Genomic DNA, 20,385 nt, shown 5'->3' with positions numbered 1-20,385 from the left:
CTTCTTTTTACATTCTTGAACAATCTTTGAGGTTTGCATCGCGTTCTCCAGGGCAGGGTGCAGCCGCTGCTCTGAAAAATCTGTCTCATCCGTTTTCTATTTATTAACCTCTTCTCACTTTTTATTTGCATTAAATATGGGTAGCATTTCCGTAGTTATTGAATGAACCGGGATGATTATTCCTTTATTGTAATGCATAGTATTTGCTGACTTTGATTAAGAGTCTAAAATAAGAATAAACGGACGTTTTTTTTATTTTCTTTCTTAAAACGATCGAACTCGATTAAAACTTATTGGTCGAGGACTTTCAGGTTCTCCGAATTTTAAGCCATATCCACTCATAGAGAAAAGTTTATCAAAAGAAATATTCAGAAGTAGAGTTGTCAAAAATCACGTAGAGAAGGGCTTGGCTTCACTTGGTACCAACGGTTCGTTTAAATTAAACATTCCCGGTACTTTTTGATCATAGGGTATATACAGATAGCTCAAAGCTTGCAAATAGGGTAGGCGCCTGTGTACTTACTTATATATTCCGAACATCTCCTGCAGTCTTCGGCTTCACAACTACAGCAGTGTCTTTCAGGCTGAACTGATGAGAATAATAATAAAATCCATGGCACTGGTACAGTTTCGGAGATGATATCTATGGTACAATTTCACTCATAGCAAGCAGGCGATAAAATCCCCCACGAAACAGTCGACAACCTCTAAGGTAGCCATAAAATGTCGCACATCTCTTAAATCAGATGGCTGGGCTATTTCACTCAAAGGTAACATGGGTTCCTGGCCATTACGACATTGAGTGGAACTGCAGGGCTGATGAACTAGCGATACTTGGCACCAAGTAGGTTGATGAGTATACAGACATGTGCATAGGCACGCCCTTACAGATTTGTAAGCTACTTATTTTAGATAAAATTTCAAGAGCAGATGGCGTAGTGGTGACGCACAGAATCTCTGCTATGTCAAAATATAGTAAGTATAATCTTACCACACTGATTTCCATTACAACCGGGCACTACCTAGCAGGCACGCTCAGAGGATGGATGTGCAGACACACGACTTCTGCAGAAGCTATCTATATAAGAAAAAGCAACAGACAACCCCTCATATTCTGTGCCATTGTCCTGCTCCATCTAGTCATATATTCACTATTGTAGATAGGGAATTTTTTATTTAATTAGAAGATCTCAGTACTGTTGAAATCAGTACTGGTGTCCCATAGTGGACAATCGCTACCATCCAACCTAACCCATGTAAAAAAAACTAAAATAACTCCCACTATAGATACTATCGATGGTAGTTTGAGAGCTTCATTTCGGACTATTCTTGTTCCTAAATGTGTATACTTACACTTCGAGACTTTTAAATTAAATAAAAATACCTTGTTTTTATTACTGTTTACAGAACCAAGAACATCAGTTACCCCAAACATTTTTTAAGCTCTTATTTTGGTATGAGTTGCTCTCCAAAAGCAGCCAGTGAAGCACTAGCGAATATTTAAATATGTTTGTCTGCCATTACTATTGCAGAAAATGGCACAAAAATGTCGACGAAAATTTAAAATATAAAATTATTTATCTAATTTAAGTTTTTAGTGAATGCAACGAAACATTTTAATGCAAAATTTGCTTACTTCACTTTAAAAATCCAATTCAATTGTCAGCGTGCGTAGCAGCAGACGTCTAATGACTTAGCAAATAGCCAGCAAATAACAAATAGCAAACATTACAGTGTACAGGCATTAAACGGTCGCCACCGAAAAATCCCTGCCCACTTGGCTGCCTCTCCGTCGTTCCGCTATATGTACGACCACAGATATGCGTAATTTCTTGGGCGTCATCGCCACACAATAGCTACACCCAGCCGCTTTGCGACACACAGTCCCACAAATGTTGCGCCATCTAGCCATTTGAATATTAATGCCTTCTTATACCTCTCTGTGTGCATGTAAATCGTTGACACCTCAGGCGCTATGTTCAAAGCTTTTCAGGCTACTTTCTGCACGCTCAGGATTCAAAGTTTGACCATTTTCATAATTATTTATTTGCGGTTTGAATTTGGCAAATTTACATTTGGGTTTCACATTTTCGTGTTTTTCTATTTTCTGCTCTTTCGCCATTTGCGGGTTTCATTTAGCGTGCATCTACATATACACTCGTAGGTGTGTGTATGTGTGGCATATGCTTTATGTTATTGCTTTGCGAATTTAATTGCGGCACTTTGGCAGAATCTTTTTTGTTTTTTTTTTTTTTGCTGCTGGAAGGTCATTGTGGAGGTCTTAAGTCGAAAATGTAAAGTAAATAAGAACTTAAAAAAATAATAAAATTAACAGAAATCTTTCATATTTTGTTTTTGCGCCCTAAAGCACTTCCACCGCCCATAAGCGCGTGAGTTGGTGTGTAAAAGTGGCTTAGACTGCAGCTCTTGTAGAGGCAGGTCTATTATAAATACACGTAAATGCGCATATGTATGGATGTATGGAAATTTTTGAATACAGCGTGTAAAAAAGAATTAACTAGTGAAATAAATGTCTGATTCAGAACTGGCACAATTTCACGCCCATTGAAAACCACTGCGCTATTCAAGCCATGCGCTCACGCGATGACTGTAGCTTCTAATCCAATAAATGGCTTCGGATACGGCTATTTTCTAATATAATTGAATTTCAATTTCAATTAAATTTGAATTATTCAAAAAAAAAAAAAGTTGGATAAATAATTTTGTATTAAACAATTTGCAACCAAAAAGGATTTTGAAAAATTCTCTAAATTAGGCTTATGTGCCATTTTGAAAACACAACAACATTCAGAATGGTAAATTTAATATATCCAACTTAAAGTAAAAGTAAATAGTAAAGTATAAAGAAGGTTTAAGGTGATCTAGAAAAATTCGAAAAAAAATTTTCATTTAAAAATGTATTTAAATTAATTGCCTTAGCTATTTTTGTAAACACTTTATGGGGTTTATTACTATTCATTAAACATTAAACTTTCACTCAAAGGCAACAAATTACGTAAAAGTTCGCCATACTCACTACTAATTAACTATATATGTAAGTAGATAAATGAGACAACTCATACGGAGGTTCGTCTACACATATTCGCTTCTGCCGCAACGGAATTTTATACACCTAGCGAAGGTTTTATTGGTTGGGGAATAAGTTCAAAGCGTTTTTATATTTTCTTTTACTTTACCCTATTTTTTTGCCGCTTGACAAAGGGGACGAATTGATGCTATAGAACTCTCTTTGCTCTACAAAACTATGTTAATTCTATTTTTGAGTTATTTAATCTTTTATTAGTTTTGAGGCTTAGAAATGGAATACCCTGGAGGCAAAAATCAACACTTTCGACACCTGCTCTTCTTTGCCTTTCATCGCGGTAAAAAAGTAGCCCGGGATATTTACGACGTGATGGGAGAAGGAGTCACAGGCGACGGAAATATTTTGCAAAGTTAAAAAATGCGACTTTGTCGTCGATGACACGTTTCGCAGTGAAAGACCTTCTTAATTCGATGAAGAACGTCTCAAATCTCTTTAGAAGGAGAACTGTCGCCACACCAGTCGTGAATTGGCGGAAAAAATTTACTGCGACCTTAAAACGATTCTCACTCGCTTTTATTCAATGGGATTTACCGAAAAATTTCAAGCCTGGGTGCCTCACGACCTCAACGAAAAAATTAAAGAAAGTCGCCTTCAAATTGCTTCTCAGCATCTCGTGCGCCATCGAAAAACACGCGCTCAGAAACAGCATTTTTTATACCGAATCGTCACGGGAGATGAAAAATTGCGCCTATACAAAGCAAGGAAAAGAGTGGCTGGCTCCAGGAGATACACCAAAGCCGGATACCGTTAAGCCGGATCTTCAACCAAAGAAGGTCATGATATGTGTTTGGTGGGACAGGGCATGGTTCATGGTGGGAAATGCTCGGAAAGAATGCCACGATCAACAAGAAGCTCTACATTGCCCAGCTACACCGCATGAATTTGGGCATTTGACTGAAAAAATCTGATCGACATGGTCAAACCATACTCCTTCACAACAACGCTAGGATCCATGTTGCACAATTCGTCAAAGTCATCTAAACCGCACTCCAAGAGCTCAAGGGGAGGTCCTTTAGCCTCCGTCGTATTATCCGGACCTTGCACAGACCAATTACCATCTCTTCCACTCCCTGTCAAACCATATGAAGGGCGTTACCTTCGATAAGAAGACGTCCTTAAAAATTGGCTCAACAACTTCCTTGACACCAGAACAGGCGATGTTTGGTGGAACGGCATCAACAAATCGGTCGAAAGGTGGCAAGAGGTTGTAAACAACAACTGCGAATATATAATATAATTAATGAACTTATTGATATAATTATTGTTTTTTGTTTAAATAAACGTCTGCGGTAAAAACGCTACGAACTTATTCCTCAACCTAATACGAGTATATACATAAGGAAGACTCTATTTGCTTGAACGTAGGCGGTAATGGCCCTTTCTCCGTTGTGTTTGACGGACTTTCCCCTTTTCAAAACTCAATTAACTTCACTACAAAGGCAATAGTTGTACTAAGGATGACAAACGAAAATTTGCCTAATACGCCTAATACGCACAGTAGCCTAAAAAGCTTTACACAATCGTTCCGTCATTTACTTTTTTTTTGTTTTTTCCGAATACGTTTGGTAAATTTTTGTTATCATTTCCTTTTTTTATATATAAGAGGCAAATGTGTTCTCCGAAACTCAGTGGATACTCATAAGTTACAGCTCGTTGGAAAAAAATCTAATCTAATTTATTCGTAAGGCACAACAATACAGAATTTACTCGTCCTTATATTCTTAAATTGCGCTAAACATCATTTGTCCGTTCTAAAATGGGGTGTGCACCTTTGATCTGGAGACTTTATCATGCCTGTCAAGTAGCATAAGTAAAGGCAAAGGAAAGCGAATTAGTTATGTTTCAAAACCCACTGGAAACTCACTAGTATGACACTAATGGTTTTCCTTCAGGGCATTTCAGAAAAAAACAACACCGTCAATATGAAGGTGATATTGTATGTATGTAGCATGCAGCTTAATTTTTGTGGTTTTAAACTTTTAATGGGCTTTTTTTCTAGCCACTCATTTTCTTTTATGCGCTTAATGATCTACGAAGCATTTGTATATTGGCTTTGCTTCTTCGACCAACTTTTGCCTTTCTCTTCTTCGTTAGCTGTTTTGCGCTTGCTCATTGTTCAGCGTTTACTCCCACCTGCTAAGTTGTTTGCCATTTTCTCAAAAACTTTGACATTAATGCGGATTTTCTTTTTGCGTTCCTCCTTCTGCGTTAAACATGGCTTATGCAGATTGTATTTGATTAGGTTGGGTTGAGGGCAAAGTGGCTGGGAGTGGCTTTGCTCTTAAATTTGTGGTAAACTAATTTTGAGTATGAATTATATTCATATTATATACATTTATACTTATACAGTCTGTCTAATAGAAGCGTGACCGCCATCACTTTCAGAGCTATTTGACCAATTCCATACTAACAAACTGCTTTTTATGGGCTTATAATACTTATTATACCCAAAATAATCTATAAAATGTGTAGTCACCGCCATTAGCTATAAGGGCTTCACATCTTCAAGTCATACATTGTGTTAATTCCTGACATTTTTGCGCAAGTTGTGGAGGTAATCGGCTCCAAATCAGTTGAACTCACTTTGATAACTTTTTGGCCGTCCATATTTGTTTTTCTTCGAGTTTCTGCTTAACTATTGCCCAAACATTTTCATCGAAGGGCAATCCCATATTTCAGTCCCATTTTGCTATTTCCACTCTATATGCCATCGACTTCGATGCTTGGCTAATTTTTTGGTAAATTTTATTCATCAAAACTGTATTCAAATTGGAGCTAAATATTAGGTTGGAGAATAAGTTCGTAGCGTTTTTACCAAAGACTTTTATTTAAACAAAAAACAATAACTACATCAATAAGTTCATTAATTATTTGTATATTCGCCGTTGCTGTTTGCAACCTCTTCCCACCTCTCGATCAATTTGTTGATGCCGTTCCGTCAAAAATCGCCTGGTCTGGTGCCAAGGATCTCTTTGTTATCGAAGGTAACGCCCTTCATATGGTTTGACAGGAAAATTGTAATCGGTCGGTGGAAGATCCGAAGAGTGTGGCAAATGCTAAAGGACCTCCCATTCGAGCTCTTGGAGTGCGGCATTGACGACTTTGACGACATGTGTCTGGCGTTGTCGCGAAGGGGTATGGATTGACCACGTCGATCAAGTCTTTTCAGTCGAAAAGCCTCCTTTACGTGGTGTAGCTGGGCAATCTAGAGCTTCTTCGCGACTGTGGCATTCTTTTCGAGCATTTCCCAGTGCACCATGCCCTCCCAGTCCCACCAAACACATCTCATGATCTTCTTTGGTTAAAGATCCGGCTTGACTCTCGGCTTTGGCATATCTCCTGGAGCCATTCATTCCTCTCTTTGTTTCATATTGCTGTAAAGGCACCATTTCTCATTTCCCTGACAATTCGGTACAAAAAGCGCTGTTTATGATCGCGTGTTGCTTGAAGGCGGGCGAGATGTTGAGTAGCAATTTGAAGGGGACTTTATCAGTTTTTTCCTCCAAGGCTCCCAATTTTTCGGTAAAACCCATCGAATGAAGGTGATCGAGAATCGTTTTATGATCGCTGTTCATTTTTTCGGCCAAATCACGACCGTTCTCCTTCATCAAAATCAGAAGTAAACTTGAGTATAAAATGAAACTAACCGAAAAAAAAAAAAAATTTAAGAAAAATAATTATGCGTTTCGCAAATTGGCAAAAAAATTGTTTCCCAAAAGCTTTTATCGAAAGTAAATTTTTTGCAACAAGAATTTTATAAAAAGTGCATTTTATACTAAAAAATTCAAAAATAAAATTTTTAAATTTAAGAACCCATGGTATTTCACTTCAAGAAACTCTGTACCTTAATTTTTAACATTAAATAAATTTAAAAATTGTTCAAATTTTTCTTGCTATACTTTAGGCAATTTTAAAATATTTAGATCAGTTAAGTTTCACAGAAAATATTTTCGTGAATATCTTATCCCAATAGCTCCCACTTAAAAGGGTGAACGAAGGTGCTTGTCGAAAATCGGAGTCCCGCAAAAAAAATATGCACCATGAGGAATGATAGCCTGCTACTGAACGCAACGCGAGCCGTATGGGATTACTACCGGAAAGAAGCGAGACGTATTATCCAAAATAAGAAGCGTGAGCCCAAAACACGTGAATGTGAATAGCTTTAGATACTGGTCAAAAGGGAATCACGCAAAAATTCTACCACAAAATTGTGCGGCTTACAGAAGGCTAACCTCTAAGGCATACTTAAGTTATGAAGGGAATACTTGGCGTCTTTTAGAATTGCGATAAAGAATTAAAAATCATTCACGATTGGGCTGTCTTTCCCCTAACTGACCACGACGAGATGAGAATTGCGGTATCCCGGCTAAAGAACAACAAAGCAACATGGCGTCGAGGAGCTGATCTTTGCAAATTATATCGGATGAATGCATGCCTGTCCATTGAAATTGAGGTGTACTGCGCCCGATCCACAGGAAGGAAGATTCTGCAATCTGTGCAAATTACCACGGAATTAGTCCTCTAGATATCGCGCACAAAGTTTTATTGCAGGTACTGTGTGAAATACTGAAGCTCAGCACGAAGCACGAATTCATTGGACCTTGTCAGCGTGGCTTTAAACATGAAAAATCGAGCATTGACCAGCTATTTACCATACGAACCTATGAGAAGAGAATAGATACCCACTATCTCTTCCTCGATTTTAAAGCCGCAAGCGCCAGCATGAAAAAGTGTACGCGAAAGTACGACGCGATATCTGAATTTGGTATCTCCATAAAACTAGTGAGGCTGTAAAAAAGACAGAGATTTGATACCAAACAAGATTTCAAACAGGGTAAACGCTGCCGTGTGACTTCCTTAAGCTGATGCTTGAAAAGATCGTACGAGCCACAGAATCTAATCGCTGCATTATTTTCCAGCCTAACCCGAACACTGGATGAGCATATCACAAGTAATGTGGCAGAAGAGCTATGGTTTTCTTCTTTTGTGCCGTCATTTGCTGAAAACAGATGTCACTACTCAGGAGATGACAACCGAAGTTCTTTGCAAATTGGCAATAAATTTATTTCATTATTTTGGGGTTTCCTGGCAGAATTCTCAATACACTGTGACACATATTTCCCACAGCAAATAGTTTTATCACCACCTTCCACACTCTGGCACAGCTAATCATCGTACACATAAATCCTAATAAATGAGAAAATAAAACAAAATCAAACGGGTGATATAATAAAGCAGCCATTTCGCTGCCACAGCCGGTTGAACAGGCACATCAGCCAATTTTCTTCAGCACCAGCTCAAACTGTCAGTACCAATGACATATTTAATTACCCAACAAGTTAATGATCTGCTGATGTGAATATTTTTTACGACGCATTTCACGCGTAGCCCCACCGCCGATCTACTTGCACTACCAATATTGTTGATAGCAACATTTAAGGCCACCTCCATTCATTTCAGTTTGTTTGTGTTTACTACTTCTTCCATATATTTGTTTTTTTTTGTTTGTGCAATTCCAGAAATCATTGCCTGTGTTAATGGCAACTGTGCGGCTCATAAAATTCATTACGCCATATAAATGCATAGGTGTATACTCGTGTATGTGTGTGCGAGTGCTCGTATCATTTTCATTTCGATTTTGCTTCGTTATTATGAGTGGGAGCAAAGTGGCGTAAGAGCAATGCCGCAAGCTGCTGTTAAATTATATGTTTGGCCGTAAATACTCATTTTTCTTATGATTGATAAAATCGTGCTTAGACAAAGCAATACTTTATAACAATCACAGTAAAATGTCGGACCAAACTACCGGCACGAAAAACTTTATAGTTTCGCGTAAAATTAAACACTACAACTATTTTTTTACTGGGGCATTGCACCAGAGCTGACTGTTGTGTTTTGTGGCGTGAACGATTTAATGAAAAAATAAAAATAAAATGTTTGAATTCAGCAAAGGTTTTTGAGTCGACTGTTCAGTGTTGTTGGTTCACAGTTATTCATTTATTCAAAATTCATTAATTACAAAATTCAATAAATTAAAAGGTTTTTACTAAATAAAACTGTATGCTGATCTTTCAAGAATATATCTTCATTATAAGTGTAACTCTAGCGGCCTTCCATTAAGATGGTGCGAAATTAATTATTTTTTGAATATTTTTTTTATTAAATAAAAAAAACAATATTTTGAATAACGCAAGTCTTTATTTTGACCTCTACTGCAGCTGTATAGTTCACAAGTGTCCAATATGATTGGTAGAAATTATAAATCTTGCGATAACGTGATTCATTTTGTGCCATCTTGTAGCAGGTTACACCGAAAACTGCAACAAACTCGTTCCCCCAGTGACAAAAACAAAGTAAACGAAGCGTCACAAGAATTGAATAGTGAAATAAATTTTATTGAAACTGAATCAAAAGAGGTAACTATTCACTTTGGAAATATACTAAATATTTGAAAAGACCAAACTGTCATGTTCCTTTAATCAAAAAAGAGAATAATACATGGGCAAAAAGTGGCAAAGACAAGGCAATAGCTTTTGCGAAACACTTAACAAAAACCTTGCGAACCAACGAAAATCAATGTTAGAATTTGTATACTCTTACAGTGAATAAAAACACCCCTATCACATTCATTACCATAAGAGAACTCAAAAGAGAAATAAAAGAACTAAAAGACAGAAAAGCGCCCGGATTCGGTTTAATTTACTCCGAGGTATTAAAAAAGTTACCCTTTATAAGTTTGGTTAAATTAGTAAAGTTATTAAATCATTCAATTAATCTGCACTATGTTCCAACCTTGTGGAAAGTTGCAGAAATGATAATGTTTCCAAAACCAGGAAAAGATGTACATCTTGTTTCCTCATACCGACCAATCTCGTTGTTGTCTCAAATTGTTAAGGTATTTGAAAAGCTTGTCCTCAATCGATTGACGCCAATTATCGACTCTAAAATTTTGTTACCTTCCCATCAATTAGCTTTCGCAGTAAGCACTCAATCACCGATTAGGTGCACAGAATCACAGCTGAAACCGAAGAACATGGACAAGCTTTCGAAAAGGTTTGGCATGTTGGTTTAAATAACAAACTAAATACCTGCCTTCCAAATGATTTTTGCGCCCTCCTAAAGCCGTATTTGAGCGAACGCTACGTTCGCGTTAAACAGGGAAACGAATACCCTAACCTTAAAGAAATAAATGCTGGTGTGCCGCAAGGTACGCTCTTATGCCTTCTATATACCAGGTACTCGCCGATACCCCCGAATAGCTTCACCGTCACTTTGTCAGTCAAAGTAATATAAATATACTTCAACGGCTGCAGTATAAAATCCTTCGAGATATTCTCAACTCACCTTGGTTCGTTCGCAATAAAGATATTCATCGTGACTTCAAGATCCCTTGTCACTGAAGAAATTAAAAAACAAGCAGATGCCCACTCCCTCAGGTTTCAAAGGCACGTGAATGAGGAAGTTAACAAATCCTCAACTCCTCAGGCCTAACCCGACGGCTCCATCGAATCAAACCACATGATCTGACATAATGGCTGTTAACTTAAGGAAGGGACTAAGAAAATCTCTTCACAAAATTCCAAAATTCTCTTCAAAATTTAGAAAAAATTTAAAAAATATGTCAATAAGAAAATTTGAATAAAATAATAAATTAAAATTCCTATTATTTTATGAGTTACAGCCTTTCCGATCCGTCTTATCTGAAAACTTTGAACGCGTTTTTCTCACAACTACTTTTTTCGAGCTGGTGGTAAGGACTTTTCGAGTTCTAATGAATCGATTTACTTCAAATTTTGCCAGGAAGTTCTTTATATAGCCATTCTTTATACAATCCTAGCGGGAAACTATAACTTTTCATTTAGTATTTAAAAAAAATCGGATTGTTTAAAACTGTTGAAGTTATTTCTGGCAACACTATGCGTGTCATCTGTTATTACTTATCATCTGTTTCTTTATTCTTATTCTTATTCTTCTTATTTCTGTGACCGCATTTATATCGTTTTTTGTAAATCTCTAAATAAAGATTGCTAAATAATTCGTGCATCGCATTAAAAACATATCCAAAAAATAGTTTTTTTTTCAAACAGCCGCAATATTGTGAAAAATTTTTTTAACTTGTCCAAGGCTCATTTGATCGCGGCATCTATAAAATTTTAAAATCCGTTTGGTCTTTATTTTTCAGATCACCAGGGGGGTTGGAATCATGCACGTCAGGGAACCTTCTTTTTTTTAGACTCCCTACTTTGACTGCACATAATTTTTTTTTTTTTTTGTACTAGTTTTTAATGTAATAATCAATAAACAAATGATATAAAATGGATGGTAAATACATATTTTTGTGTTTCAAAAAAACCGGGCGAAATTCATGCCTCTACACTAGAATACCCCCTTGAGGTTTCTTCATAAAGATATGCAAAAGTCTAATATCCGAAGTTCTTAGTTTCTTCTTTCAAAAATTTTAAAACGCATTTATAGATAATGGAAGTGTTTTTTTTTCAAATTTTATCATCACGACGCGCACCATAAATTGGCGGAGGTGCACGACCCAACACCGGACCCCACTTCGTAGATCACAAATATAAACATTTTAAATTTTTGGACCCGTATGCTGCTCTAGTATACAAAATTGTTATAAAGCCCCATTATTCTGATTTTTTAGCTGTCCATTCCTTATCCAAGACTCTACCTGCTTTAAGTTCAGTGCATGATTTTATATATTCATTTGCCATCATGCCTTCATCACTAATCAGTTTAAAAACACTTCCTACCGAACCAAGCATAATGTGCCTTTAAGCATAGGCAGTTGGACCTGGGGCCTCTTTGAATACGGTATAACCTGGTAATTTACTTAACAATTTCCTGTATTTTTTTTCTTTCTTTTCAATATTTTCTATAAATTCGCAACAGCAGCATTTTCGGTGAAAATTTCTTCATTGCAAAATGTATCAATACCATCTAATTCATTTTTGGTTTCAGAATCAGAAATAATCCTTGCTCTGTTTTTGCTTGGAGCTATATAATGAAGGTCCATTTTTTCGCTACTCTAAGATTCAGTACTATTAACTTCTTCCTCTACTTCACTTTCGTTAGGACATAATTCCGTATCAGTTGCATCCGATTGATTATCTGATTGGTCTTCCCTTATTTTGTTTAGTTTTTTTAGCAAAACATAATATTTCAGACTTTATCCCATACTAACAACCCTACGTAATTTGATGTAAAATGTAATATATATATTCTGTCAAAAAAGTACCGGAAATTGTTTATTAAAATAATTGTTAAATCATCGAAATTTATTTTGTCGCCAAAGCAATACACATATGCCAACGATTGGTCCAGTCATCAAAGCACCTTTTAAAAGCGCTTGAAGAGATCTTCATCAGCTCCTTCAGCGCATTCTCCTTAGTGGTCTCTATCGACGCAAAAGCGGAGTGGCAATTTAAGTATTTGGGAAAAGGAAAAGGTCACAAGGGGCTAAATCTGATGAACACAGTGATTCTTCGATGACATTTGTCGAGTTTTTGTTCAAAAAAGTGTTTAGAATATGAGCCTTGTGAGGTGGTGCGTTATCACGGAGCAAGATCCATGACTTTTCTTTCCACAAATTTGGTCGTTTCCCACGCACTTCCTTCCTTCTCTCCCAAACGTTGTATAACTTCCAAATAATATTCCTTATTTACCGTAGCATCACTTGGAATGAATTCCGAGAGCACAACACCATGATAATCAAAGAAAACGAGTAGCTTGACTTTCACTTTTGACTGACTTTGACGTGGGTTTTTTGTGTTTCGACTCATGTGGATAGCGCCATTCAGCCGCCTGTTGACTGGTTTGCATGTCAAACCCATATACCAGGTCTCATCACCTGTTATGATGCGCTGAATAAACGTTGGATCCGAATTCACTTGCTCTCAAGCATGTCTTCAGCCACCTTCTTCCGATGAATTTTTTGAAAGAAATTCAATTCTCTTGGAACGAGTCGAACAGCCACACGTCTCATGCCCAACTGATGGTGTAAAATGTTGCGAATTGACTCGTTAGACCCTCTACTTAAACTTAAATGATGGTTTTTCATCACCATTTTCTTGACTTTGCCGACATTTTCATCCTTTGAAGATGTTGATACGTGACAAGATCGTGGCAAATCTTCCACGATTTCTCGGCCCATAAACCGCACCAAACAGTCACTCCTTGTGGGTGCATTGGTTTTTCGGGAATCACTCTTGGATTATCATTCGCCCAAATGCGGCAATTATGCTTATTGACGAATCCACTGAGGTGAAAATGTGCTTCATCACTGAAGATGATTTTCTTCGAAAATTGGTCATTCACTGTCGCCATTTCCTGCCACCATTCTGACCATTGACGACGCTTGAAATAGTCAAGAGGCTTTAGTTCTTGAGTCAATTGCACCTTGTAAGCGTGTAAATGCAAGTCTTTGTGCATAATGTTCATCAACGACGAGCGTGAGAGGTGCAATTGTTGGGCACGATGACGAGTTGAGGTGGGCGGCTCTTCAACCACACTATCGCGAACCGCCTGAATAACTTTAACGCGTTGCTCGATTGTGTATCTTTCCATGGTTCAAATTCAGTCTGAAATTGAAAAATGTCAAATGAAATGCAAAAAAAACTTGATATTTAAGTGTGGTTCACATTCAACATCGGCCATTGAAATTTAAACACCCTTTATATTTATATAGCAGTAGAATTTTAAATAAGCCAAATTGGCTCAGTCCGTAAATTTAGTGTTAAAGAGGCATACATCTGAATTGGCACACCTAAAATCCAGACGAAATATGGGGTGTTGGTGCAAACTTTGAAGACACAATACGAGTGTGGTATGCCTCGTCACAACTTACGCATATTTATTTATTTTCCCAAAGGCCTTTGGCTAATTTCTGTATCCGAATTTAGTTTTACATTCTTGCCTACACCGAAGCCACTGCCTTACTTTCCCCTTAGCTTTACGACCAAACTCCTTTACATTTTCCGCCGTATTGCTTTTGCAATCAACACAACTTGCACTGTCGTTTATCATTCGACCAATTGTAGTAAACTTTTTTTGAAAAGCACAAAACAAAGGATATTGAAAGGAAATCTTTTCTACTTTGAATGTTTGATTGCCTGTTAGGCTGTATGTGAGTGCGTGTGTGTGTGTGCAAGTATCTGCGTATGTATTGTAACTATTTGTACCACTCTTGCCAACAATACTTTGGTTTTGAAAATATTTCATTTCCTTTTTGTCTCTTCTGCTTATTCTTCCGCTTTCTTCTCTTTTGTTTTTCCTTTTAGGCAGCACATCGAATCCCGATGCTAAGCGCCTCTACGACGATCTCCTCAGCAACTATAACAAATTGGTGCGTCCCGTTGTCAATGTGACTGACGCTCTAACTGTACGCATCAAATTGAAGCTATCACAATTGATTGATGTCAATTTGAAAAATCAAATCATGACAACCAATTTGTGGGTGGAACAAACCTGGTACGATTACAAACTCCAATGGGAGCCGAAAGAGTATGGTGGTGTTGAAATGTTGCATGTACCCTCGGATCATATATGGCGGCCGGATATTGTTTTATATAATAAGTAAGTAGTTTGAGTAGTTAAAGATACCACAAAAAAGAAACATTTGTCCATACAAACACATGTTTGCGTGAAGCGTGCGTGTGTGAGTGTGTGCATTTGTGTGTTCAATGAAATATCTCCGCAGTAAAAGCTCGTATATCACTATCATCAGGCACATCAGCAGTGACGTTATTTGACTCAGCATATGTGGATGCCAGGCAGGGAAACAGTGAATTAGATTATTTTTATGACTGGTCTGGGAATGCCAAGTCTTGCAATAGTGAAAAAGAGACTCAAAATGAATGATATTTCCAGTATTAAAATTGTAAAGTTATTATTTATCCAAATCCTAGTCCTGCAATAGTTGAAAAGAGACCCAAAGTGAATGCTTTTTCGAGTAGTAAAATTATAAAAGTTATTATTTATCCAAATGGGCTAGTAAATGGAAATAGAATTAACTTACCGCGCTACTTTCTAACTAACAAAAGCCAAAAAAAAATAAATAGAGAAAAGTGCACCATTCATGCTTTCGATCCATCTAACTGGGTTTAGTTTGGTACCAAATAAGTTTCGCTTTAGTAGATTCGCTGCTGGATGTTGAAAGCAACACCAATAAAATTACCAAAAAACTTAGCCGAAAAGCCGTCAAGAACTCAGCAATAACTCAGACATTTGCTAGGTTTTTCCTATTCTTTTTTTTTTGTTTGTGTTTTTGTTGTTGCTGCTGTCATTGTCATCGCCGTTTGTGCTCATCATTGCGGTAGTTTGATTTATTTCATACGATATCTTTTTTTTTTATTATTTCCTCTATATTGGCAAATTCCTTCCTAATCTCACATCTCCGTTTCGTATTTCGAACATATGCACACACACACATACAAATTTACATATGTGATTGGTTGAAGCAAATAATTTCCGAGATAAATGAAATAAATGTAAGATGGCGTAAAACATTTCAAATAGCCCAAATGGCGGATCAGAAAAATTGTTTGGAACTTGAGATATTTTATTAAAAAAAAACATAAATGTTGTGTACACTTCCTTTAATTGAAAGTATGTTTTCTTATAAAGTATTTTTTTACTTTACTGTTCGCTCCTTTTAACTAAAAATAATTGTACAACATTTTTCAATATTTTTCTTTTGATTTTTTCATTAATTTTCTCTCTACTCAAATTCACTTTTTCATATCCAATTTTTTCCCTAACCCACTTTCTGCTTCTAAATATTTATTTTTCACATTTTTCTTTCTTCTTATCTTCCCAACTCGCTTGCCCCCACTCCATCAATTACTGGCTGATATCGCCCGCCGCCACAGCGCCGATGGCAATTTCGAAGTGACGTTGGCCACAAAAGCCACTCTCAACTATACGGGGCGCGTCGAGTGGCGGCCACCGGCGATTTACAAGAGCTCCTGCGAAATCGATGTCGAGTACTTCCCATTCGACGAACAGACGTGTGTGATGAAATTCGGTAGTTGGACATATGATGGTTTTCAGGTGAGTTTGTAATTGAAATTTAGCCATGGGCACGATTGGATTTACTTATTGGATTTTCCATATATTTTTGTTTTTTTATTGTATACATTTGCGCATATGTATGTGCTCTTTTAACGTACACACAAACCGACCGAGTTTACATACACCTACGGACATAACTCAATTTGTGATTTTTTTTTTTAAATCAATTTACACGTTTTTGCAACCTCATTCGTCTGAGTAAACTGAACTCAATCAAATGTTTAATTGGCTCGAATCATTCGTGCACACTTTTGGGCGAAATATTAGGGGCGCAGAAAGTGATTTAAAGGCACAGAGTCAAGAAAAATTGTATATTTAAAATTTAGAAAATGATGAAATTTATAACCAAAAGTATTCACTGAGGCGGCCCCTGCAGCCGAGTAGGCTTTTATGCCACTACCATTTAAAACCTAATCTGGGTTCCAGGACATTGGAACATAAGGGAAATGAAATTGCGAATGAGCTTGCCAGGAAGGAGACTGAATTGGTTTCAAAGACTTCCTTCTCGGTAATCGGCATCCCCCTGACAATTAAAGAGGAACTACACAAATTATTTCTTAGGAAAGCCCAGAAAAGGTGGAAATCCCTTTCTTCATGTGCTATTTCGAAAACCCTTTGGGAGACTCAGAAAGTCCTTTTGACTCCTCGCCATTAAATTCCAAACTCATAGCTGTGTGTACCGCTCACTGGACGATTGGCACGCACGCGGAAAAACTAGGGTTACCATTTAACCCCCATTGCAGAAGCTGTGGACACCTTTCAGAGAAGGAGACTGTAGAGCATTTTCTCTGTTCGCGTTTGGCAGCTAGAAGTTTTAGGTCACCGGGTATTTCTTTCTTCGACAGCCTGGGGCAGTGTGCCAACCTAAATCCCATCAATATTCTCCATTATATCATCCGCTCTGGCTGGCTGTAGATATTTGCCAATTGGATGTCTCACAATGGTATCAAAACGGCGCTTTAGAGCTACTTGAGGAGTGCCAGACTGGCACTTCAACTATTTCACCTACCTACCCTACCATTCAAAAATTAGTTAGAAACCCTTTTAATTAGCGATAAACAAACTGTCGAATGCATTTCAATCATGCCCGATTATAGAACAATATCAGAGGAGGCCTTCCTCTTCCTTTGCTACCAACAGCTGTTCCGCATCGAATACTTTCAGAGCCGGAGTTTTTATCTATTCAGACGACATGACAACGAACGAAGCTAACGAAGTCGCTGGATCTTTATTCGTAGCACTATGTCTATGTCTTCGTAAAGCTCATACAGCTCATTGCTTCGTTACCTAAAGGTCTAAAAATCTTCCGCATAATCTTTATCTCAAACGCTCAAAGTGGCGCCTCACCGAAGCGATTAAGTTCTGCGACTCGTATGATCTTTTCCAGCATTAGGTGAAAGAAGTCACATGGCAGCGAGTCATCCTGTCTGAAAACTCGTTTGGTGTCAAACGACTCGGAGAGGTCCTTTCCAATTCTGACGGCGCTGCTGTTCGTTATTTTGAAAAACTTTGATTCTTCTTGTGGATTATTTTTATTTGGTCTTTTAATTTTTTTTACATCAAGTCGAGAATATGATGTCATTTAAATGGCCGCCGCCACAGTTGATTGCCATTTGAGCCCTTTTTATGGCTTTTTCCATCACTTTGGCCAAAACTTCCGGCGATAGGTCCTCACATTCTTGACGGATATTGTCTTTAAGAGCTGCAAGAGTCTGAGGCTTGTTGACATAAACCCGCGACTTCAAAAAGCCCCACAAAAAGAAGCCTGGAACGGTCAAATCAGGTGATCTTGTTGGCCAGTGCAAATCGCCAAAACGGGAGATTAGGCGCCCGGGAAATGCATCCTTCAGCATATCAGTTGTGCCACGTGCAGTGTGTGCCGTTGCACCATCCTGTTGGAACCACATGTTTTCCAATCCCAATTCATCAAGTTGCGGCAAAAAGAACTCGTTGATCATTTCTCTGTAGCGCTCACTATTCACAGTAACCGTTTGGCCCGCGACGTCTTCGAAGAAAAAAGGTCCGATGACTCCTCCAGCGAAAACAGCACACCTACAGTGACTTTGAGCAGGTGTAATGGCTCTTCGTGGGTTACACGCGGATTTTCAGTGCCCCACAAGAGTAAATTTTGCTTATTTACGTACCCGCTAAGATGGAAATGGGTCTCATCACTCATGATTATTTTTGATGAAAAATCATCCTCCTCTTGGTGGTGATTAAGGATGGCTTGAGCGTATGTTAGACGCGATTGGCGGTCAGCAGCTAACAGCTGATGCACCGTCTGGACTTTGTACGGAAACATCTTCAAATCCTGTACCAAAATTCGCTGTAAAGACCGTCGACTGATACCCATTTGCGTGGCACGTCGTCTGGTCGATGTCGACGGCATGAAATCCTCGGCTACAGCAGCAATATTCTCTGCAGAACGGCTACTCCGGGGTCTGCCTCGTGTTGTGCCAGTATCTTCGAGGTGATCCGCTAAACATCGCAGTGTTTCACCAGTAGGCGTTGGACGGCGAGGAAATCTGCCACGAAATTCACGTTGTGCCAAAGTCACCGACCGATTATTGGTCAAATAAATAGTCAGCAATATTCCGCGCTCTGGAGCAGTGTAGCGTAACATTTTTTATTAACGTGTATTTCGCATGTGTTTACTACACAAATGTCAAAACAGAACTGACATTAGGGGCCAATCGCAAAATTTATAGCATTTTCTGATAGGAGGATTACTTTAGCGCCACCTGTTACTAAAGTACATTCAAAAAATTTATACACAAATAATCAAATACATACTAGTGCTGATCAGTATTACCAAGCAGAAAGAAAAGCTGTCAATATCAGTTCGTGGCCACGATATAGAACCCCATGAGTCTATAAAATATATTGGCGTGTATATTGATTCCAGACTAATATTCAGAGAACATCTCACAGCTGTTAGAGTAAAGGTAAAAAAGGTTAACAACGCGTTCATGGGTATGCTACCAAACATAGGAGGACCACAGGGCACCAGGAGAAAAATTCTTTCCACAGTCACGGACTCTATAATACTGTTCGCCTCTCCAATCTGGGCTGAAACAAAAAACTAGCAAAATGCCTATAAAGTACCAGGAAAATGAATAGAAGAGGTTATACTGCTCACAGGTTCCCAGGACGACAGAAGAACTCAAACAAGCTGAGTATTCAACCTGGATAGCTGAATGGCAATCAAAATGGGACCAGACACCAAAAGGCCGATGGACGCGTAGGTAGATCCCACAGAGTAACGAGGGGACGTAGCTTTCAAGTGGACACGTACGCTTCTAAAAATATCTGCATCGCCTAGACTTGTCTGTAGTCCTTATTACCCAGAATGCTTGGACGACGAGGAGACTGCTGTGCACAAATGCTTCAGTCGATTGGCAAGTGGAGGGCGATACAAGCTTTTACCACACAAATTATTGTTGAGCATCAAGAAAAACTGTTATGTTGATAAAATGCAGCAAGACTAATAGCAGTGAAATGTAACTGACGATTGAGTTTATTACTCACGACGACCTCTAAATGTAATTACAAAATCGATATCCCTGCAAGATGAACCGTCGGACTTAAGGTGTATTTAGTGGCGCTAAAGTTCCGCACCGACTAAAACTTTCGATTGGTTTTACACCTCTTTGCTTCCTTAACAATTATGCTCAGTAATATATAATAATAACAGAGTGATTGAATATCAGTTCTTTAATGCGAGTATGCTGAATTCTATGAAGGAATTTTTCTCTGTGTACCTTTGCACTTTTTCATATGAAAAAACCGATTAGCATATAAAAAATTCTAGCTAAAAACAGAACTTGTATAGGCTACGGTTCAGAGTCGTGGACATTAAGTGAAACAGACAAAGCCAAACTCCAAATGTTTTAAAGAAAAATTTTGGGAAAAATCTTCGGAGCTGTCAAAGACATCAACGGCGAATGTGGCATAAGGTGGAGCCATGAAGTGGACTAACTAATAAAAGGAAAGAATGTTGTGCGCTCCAGCAAAGCCCTAAGAATCAGATGACTAGATCTTGTCGCGAGGATCGACCCAGCAGGAACTCAATGAAAAATAATTGACACTAAAACATTTGCAACGAAAGCAAAAGGTATACCAAGATCAAGATGGATTGACGAAGTGAAGGATGACATGAGAAAACTCAAAGTAAACAACTGGAAGGAAATAAC

At 38.1% G+C, this 20,385-nt stretch overlaps 1 protein-coding gene across 1 annotated transcript in view; it reads left to right on the top strand.

The window, feature by feature from the left end:
* Window positions 1-14,383: 14,383 nt before the first annotated feature.
* Window positions 14,384-20,385, top strand: part of LOC128857343 (acetylcholine receptor subunit alpha-like) — a 145,104-nt gene continuing 139,102 nt past the window's right edge. Inside the window, exons 1-2 of the mRNA XM_054093056.1 lie at window positions 14,384-14,695; window positions 15,991-16,171. Of these exons, the coding sequence (XP_053949031.1) occupies window positions 14,559-14,695; window positions 15,991-16,171 (318 nt within the window). The 5' untranslated portion in view covers window positions 14,384-14,558. The remainder of the gene's footprint in view (window positions 14,696-15,990; window positions 16,172-20,385) is intronic.

The sequence above is a fragment of the Anastrepha ludens genome, chromosome 3, assembly GCF_028408465.1.
Source record: "Anastrepha ludens isolate Willacy chromosome 3, idAnaLude1.1, whole genome shotgun sequence".
Lineage (NCBI taxonomy): Eukaryota > Metazoa > Arthropoda > Insecta > Diptera > Tephritidae > Anastrepha > Anastrepha ludens.
Note: the sequence above shows the minus strand (reverse complement) of the source record. Positions and strands in the feature narration are given on the sequence as shown.